At 46.9% G+C, this 6,343-nt stretch overlaps 2 protein-coding genes across 5 annotated transcripts in view; one reads left to right on the top strand and one right to left on the bottom strand.

Annotated features, from left to right (window-relative positions):
• Usp48 (ubiquitin specific peptidase 48) overlaps positions 1–5,691 on the bottom strand; it is a 96,759-nt gene extending 91,068 nt beyond the window's left edge. For 3 of the 4 annotated variants that reach the window (XM_023722481.1, XM_023722479.1, XM_023722480.1), the window contains exons 1-2: positions 5,596–5,691; positions 5,198–5,404 (exon numbers count right to left, since the gene is read on the bottom strand). In XM_023722481.1, the coding sequence (XP_023578249.1) occupies positions 5,198–5,404; positions 5,596–5,609 (221 nt within the window). In that variant the 5' untranslated portion in view covers positions 5,610–5,691. Of the gene's footprint in view, positions 1–5,197; positions 5,567–5,595 lie in introns of those variants that run through there. The other variant, XM_023722482.1, reaches the window with a different exon arrangement.
• Positions 5,688–6,343, top strand: part of Ldlrad2 (low density lipoprotein receptor class A domain containing 2) — a 44,048-nt gene continuing 43,392 nt past the window's right edge. Inside the window, exon 1 of the mRNA XM_004637745.2 lies at positions 5,688–5,757. The gene's annotated coding sequence lies outside the window, so the exon portion shown is untranslated. The remainder of the gene's footprint in view (positions 5,758–6,343) is intronic.

Below are 6,343 nucleotides of genomic sequence, written 5' to 3'. Positions count from 1 at the left end.
TTCTCGAGGTGCGAGGCATGCTGGGATATGTAGTCTTGGAGCTAGGGCTGGGGGAGCCGCAGTGCGCGCCGAGTTACACACGGATACCAGTGGGGATGATCTGCGTTCTTTTTCCCCGCGTTTGTTCTTTTTTTTTTTTTTTTTTTTTTTTTTATTCTTCTGCTCCTTTCCCTCGGCTCCCAGCTATAAATGGATTTCCTTTATGTACTATATCATTTTTAAGACAGGGTCTTGCTGTGTGTGTACTGTATCGCCGCGGGATTTGAAGAATAACTTTTTTAAATTTCAAATGGGAGCCTGCGGGGATATGAGAAATTTCTGACTCCACTGCTTTCCAGCTTTGTAATCCTGAACCTTGAACGAGAGTCATAAGATACTTATTGAAGTTCTAGTAAGACGTCATTCGTGCCCTGGGGTGGGGGGCAGTGAGCAATAGAAACACAAAAGTGAGATCCCCTTCCCAGTATTCGGATAAGTTTTAGTATCTGCGAACAGGCTTCCCAAAGAACTGAAAACCTACCAGTTAGAATTTAAAGGGTTTGAAACATCACCATTCCAGAACACCGAAAACTTTTGTTTTCGCTTGTTGAGACGAGGTCTTACTAGGTTGTTCAGTCTGGCCTTGGGCTGTGTAGCACAGGCTGTGGCTGAACTTTGTCAATTCGCCTACCTCAGCCTCCTGAGTGTTGGGATCGCAAGCTTGTGCCACCATTCCTGGCCACATATTCTGATACTGGGAGAGATGAGAGAGATTTGTGTGCAGGCAAAGACTTTGCCTTAATCCAGGAAGTATTATTTGTTTTTTGAGACAAGGTCTTGAAATGCAGTTCAGGCTGACTTTGAATTGACTGTCCTACTCCGTTTTGGGTTTTTTTGTTTTGTTTTGTTTTTCTCGGTATCTGGGATTGAACACAGGATCTTGCGCTTGCAGGGCAAGTGCTCACTCAGTACTGAGCTAGCTCCCCAGCCCTTACTTCTTTTTGTTTTTGTTTTTGATTTATCCCACTGTGGCTTAAACTCTTGGCCTGTCTCTAGCCTCAACCTTCCCAATGCTGGGAGTACAGGCGTGCATCACACTAGCTATTGAAAGTTTTTAAAAATGTGAATGGCCAGGCATGGTGGCACACAGGGTCTGGTGATCCTACCCCTGACATCCAAATTGCTGCAACACTGTGACCACGGGGCCGGGGAGATAGCTCAGTAGAATAAGTGCTTGTTTGGCAAGCGCAAGGGCCTGAGTTCAATCCCCGGTTCCCCCTCCCCCAAAAAAAGACTGTAACCAGGCAAGGAGGTCCCCAAAACATAGATGTGGAACCTTGACTCAGTCCACACACCGGATAGGTTTCAGGTTTACTAACTGACTTACCATCACAGAAAAATAATTTTTTTTTTAATTTTATTTTTTTGTGGAACTGGGGATTGAACTCAGGCCCTTGCGTTTGCCATGGAAGCGCTTATTCCACTGAGCCATCTCCCCAGCACCTAAATTTTTAGAACAAAGCAATGAGAGGCATAAAAAGATTTATTAGGCAGATTTACAAGTATTCTCTCACAAAAGTAGAATGTGGTCTCCAGAGAGGGTCATCAGTTTGTAGAGGAGGAAACATTTTATGTTTTTCTGCACGGCATGGGAACCTATGGAATTTGTGAATCCATAAGAAATTCCCTCTTGATTTACAGAGGAAAAGGATAACTCTACCCACAGAAAGAGAATGACAAGTTTCACAGGTGATAAGCATGAGCCCATTTTTTAAAAATGGGTGATGTAAGTAAGATGTTTGACCAAACACATTCTTCGAAAGCTCTGCAACTTATTTGAGATGAGATCTTTTTAAAAATTTATTTATTTATTTATTTATTTATTTATTTTGCAGAAGGGGGGTGCCTTGCCTCAGGCACTTGCCAGGGAAGCACTTATTCTACTGAGCCATCTCCCTGGCCTCTTGAGCTAGGATCTTGATGTATTTAGTTCATGCAGACCTTGAACTCACTAAGTAGCACAGTCTGACCTCATGCTTGGGCTCCTCCTCCATTAGCCTCCGAGTGCTGGAATCACTGTGTTCCTTTTATCATATCAGGTTCCTGCCCTTTATCAACTAAACTCATCTATGTATGTATATATGTATTTATTTATTGTATTTAGTAAGAGTCTACAGGGTCTCTCTATGTAAATGGACTCGGAGTGATCTACCTATGTTCAGCCTCCCAAAAACTGGGATTACAGTCTTGTGCCACCACGCCCAGTTGCAATCCCTGTCTCAGTGCGCCCTGGAGATGGGGCCGGCATGGCAAACTGGGGACTGAACCTCCAACCCCTGTGTCTGCCTAAACAGGCACTTTAATCCTCTCAGCTATTTGGCTCAACTCATCTGTTGATTTACATTATCTTCAAGAGGTGTGTGGTGTGTTAGGTCTAATGAAAAAAAGTATAAACAAACCTGTGGATTACAGATATGGATGAGATTGGGTAACTTTGTGTCTTAAAGTTGCAGTCTTCCTAAAAGTACAAAGTTTAAGTCAGGATTTCTTTGTTTCCTTTCTATCTTTTATTTCTTTTATACTACCTCAGGGCTAGTATTTCTAACCCTTTATTTTATTTTACCTAGAATTGTGAGTCATAGACCTTTCTCAATGCTCATAACTCCTTGTCGTCATGAGCCTCACTTAGCATATGGTGAAGTTGCGAAGATTATTTACCCTGCTGTCACTATTATGTGGTATTTTGTTGTGCTCTCTCGCTCTCGCTCTTTCTTTCTTTGTCTTTTTAAGACAGGCTTTCACTCTGTAGTTCAGGCTGGCCTTAAACTTGCAGCAGTCCTACCTCAGCCTCCCAAATGCTGGGATTATAGGAGAAGGCCGCCACACCAGGCTCAGCAGCTTTCTTTCTTTCTTGTTTTGTTTTGTTTTGTTTTGTTTTGTTTTGTTTTGTTTTGTTTGCAGAACCGGGGATTGAACTAAGGACCTTGCACTTGCCAGGCAAGCACTTATTCTACTGAGCTATCTTCCCAGCCCTCAGTAGTTTCTAAAGTGGGAAATTAGATATATTGAATTTCAGCTGGATGTTGTAGCATGTCTGTAATGCTGGTAGTTAAGGAGGCAAGAGGATTTTAAGCTTGAGCCTGGCCTGGGCAATGTAACAATTTACTGAGTCCCTGTCTCAAACAATAAGCAGCAAAAGCCAGAGATATAGTTCAGTGACACAGCACATTATGGCAAAGCAGCAAGATCCTGAGTTCCATTCCCAGTCTCAATAAATAATTAAAGAGTAGGGAGTGTGGCGCATACCTGTAATTCCAACACTCTAGAGGCTGAGCCAGGAGGATCGCCATGAGTTCCAGGCCAGCCTGAACCACAAAGTAAGACCTCTCAATAAACCAAAATAAAGGGCTGTGGCTGTGGCTCAGTGGGTTTAATCCCTAATGTATGTGTGTGTTTAATGTCTACCAAATGAAGTGGAGAACTACATATGAAGGAGCAGATACAGGAGAGATGAGTTAATTTTTCTTTTTTGTAAAACCCTTAAATTTTTAATAAATAGGAATTCATGCCTGTCAGGGACATCTATGTCAGGACAACAGAAGTAAACCTGAGTCTTGGGGAATTTTAAGGCTACATCCCCAATCATTGTCTTATTTTGAGATAGGAGCATCTCCTTTCTTTCTTTCTTTCTTTCTTTTTTTTTTTTTTAAAAATGATTGAACTCAGGACATTGCCTGGCCCAAGACAGAAACATCTCATGAACATGTGGTAATCCTCCTGCTTCAGCCTCCTGCATTGGGATCACAGGTGTGTGCCACCGTGCTGAGCCACATAGTAATTTTAAATTTTCTAGTAGGTACTTTTTTTTTTTTTGTGGAACCGGGCCCTTGTGCTTGCCAGGGAAGTGCTTATTCCACTGAACCATCTCCCTGGTCCCTCTAGTAGGTACTTCTAAACTGGGTGTGATGACACATGGCTGTAGTCCCAACACTATACTGGAATACATAAAATATCTTAAAAAAAAAAAAAAAAAAAAAAAAAAAAAAGGTCTCGCTATTTAGTTCAAGTTGGTCTTCAACTCATGAAGGAGCTGAGGGTGGCATCTTGCTCCAGATGTTCCTCTGCTCCCCTTCTGAGTACTGGGATTATCAGCAACCATCCAGCTGTAGCCACCACACCCAGCAGTACTCTTTAAAATGACCTGTAATACCAGCAGCACTCGAGAGCCTGGAGCAGGAAAGATCACCCTGAGTTCAAGGCCGGCCTGGGTTACAAAGTAAATTGAAGACCAGCCTGAACCACAAAGTGAGACCCTGTCTTTAAAAAAACAACTATTCTACACAGATTTATCATTCCAGCAATCCTACTTGGTAATCAGAATTCAGAATTACCCTGCTTGTGACTCAAGTACCCGGTGCTAGGAATCATTCAAACTTCTCAACTTATTTCACGCTTCAAACATGGCAGCCCCAAAACCAGATCGTAACTTCAGTGCCTTCTGGATCCCCCAGTGGAAAGTAAAATCCAGAAAGTATTTACTAGATGTCTGGTGAAAAGGCTACTGAGCATGCCCGGCTTGGCCAAGTCAATTCAACGTTCCACAACAAAAACTACTTCCAGCGTAATGAGGTGGAAAAGGAGGAAAACAGGCGCAAAGCCTGGGCATTCTAGCTAAAGGATGGGTTTAAGGAAAGGCAAGCTTCACGAATCAAGCAGAAGTGCATTTGCACAGCTCAAACGTGATACTCGACAAAGTAGTGCAGAGTCAGGGGGGAAAAAAAACCCACAACCTTAGATCAAAGAGAGAGGGAAGGTCAGCTAAGGATAAAAGATACCATTGAGTAACGATTTATGATGCTCTGACGATCTGGGCTGCTGGGTCATCACCAGCAGATAAGACTTCACATCCAGTTAACGCTCTGTGCAAGTGCAAGCCAAAACCAACCCGGAACGTTCGCTAAACTCTCACCTCTACCTGCAACATCTCCACCGCCATCTTCTGGATGAGAACCCAGCACCCTTCCTAAAGGGCTTTCCACAGCATCACCTCCGCGTAAAGTCCGCGAAGGCTGCGCTTCCAGGTCGCCCGGACAGCGGAAAGGGCGCTCTCCGCGCCTCCCTAGAGCACGCAAAGGGTCGCGTCTTCCCTCCCCCACCCCGTCGCAGCTTTGCAAGGTCCGGCGCGCGGGGGCCGCCAAGTGCGTTGCACGGGCCTCACCTGCAAACGCCGCGGATGCAGGGCTCCAGCCAGATGCGGTAGGCGGTCTCGATGTGCTCCTGCGACACCTCCTCTGGCCGCACGGTCTCCGCCCAGCGCCAGGCCGCCTTCTCCAGCTGCAGCCGCGGGGCCATGGCTTTGGCCCCAGGAGCGCCCCGCGAGCCGGGCCGCGCTCGCCGCCTCTGCCGCCCACACGGGCCCCGACACCTGCCAGCAAAGAGAACCAGGAGCTCCCTCAGCCAGCTGGCCAGTCAATCACCTGTGCGCGCCACTGCCGCCGCGCCCGTCCGCGCCCAACACGCACGACCGGCCGCAAAGCGCCGCGGTCTACACCCGAACACCCGCTCACCCACACCCGCCCCGCCCGCGTCAGCGGAGGGCAGAAGCGGGCTCCCCACCTCGGAGGGCGCATGCGCGTTCCCAGCAGTCCCTGCACCTCCCGCGCTGGTAACCCCGTGGTCGGAGGAAGTGGAAGCGGTTGTCCAAGGCAGGCTTGCCACGTCCTCAGCGCGGTAGCAGGGGAAGCAGCGTCTCAGCGCTTCTTCGGAGTGGCGCCGTAGGTACCACTACTCTAAAACGCAGCGCTTGGAGAGAAGCCAGGAGGCTAAGTGCTCTTGCCTGTGGTACATCCCCCTTTATATGAGGAGGATTCACGCGAGAAGCTATACAAAGCACACCATAGGTCCGCTTGGACTGTAGGGTGGGGCCTGTTTACAGTAGAAACAAAGTGGCAGAGAAACCGAGGTGGGGAAGAACTTAAGCCTAGGTCGGTTCCGACTTCTTCCCGAACACTCCTGACGTCACGGGGGCGTTCTAGGTTTACTTCTGACCTAGAACAGAACTACGTATCCCGGCATCCAGTGCATCGCGCCATTCTCGAGGTGCGAGGCATGCTGGGATATGTAGTCTTGGAGCTAGGGCTGGGGGAGCCGCAGTGCGCGCCGAGTTACACACGGATACCAGTGGGGCTGTTCTGCGTTCTTTTTCCCTGCGTTTGTTCTTTTTTTTTTTTTTTTTTTTTTTTTTTTTCTTATGGACCTTACCCTCGGCCCCCAGCTATAAATGGATTTCCTTTATGTACTATATCATTTTTAAGACAGGGTCTTGCTGTGTGTGTACTGTATCGCCGCGGGATTTGAAGAATAA

Source organism: Octodon degus, unplaced genomic scaffold, assembly GCF_000260255.1.
Source record: "Octodon degus isolate 3935 unplaced genomic scaffold, OctDeg1.0 scaffold00092, whole genome shotgun sequence".
NCBI lineage: Eukaryota > Metazoa > Chordata > Mammalia > Rodentia > Octodontidae > Octodon > Octodon degus.
The sequence above is the reverse complement of the archived record's forward strand: the minus strand, read 5'-3'. Positions and strand labels throughout refer to the sequence as shown.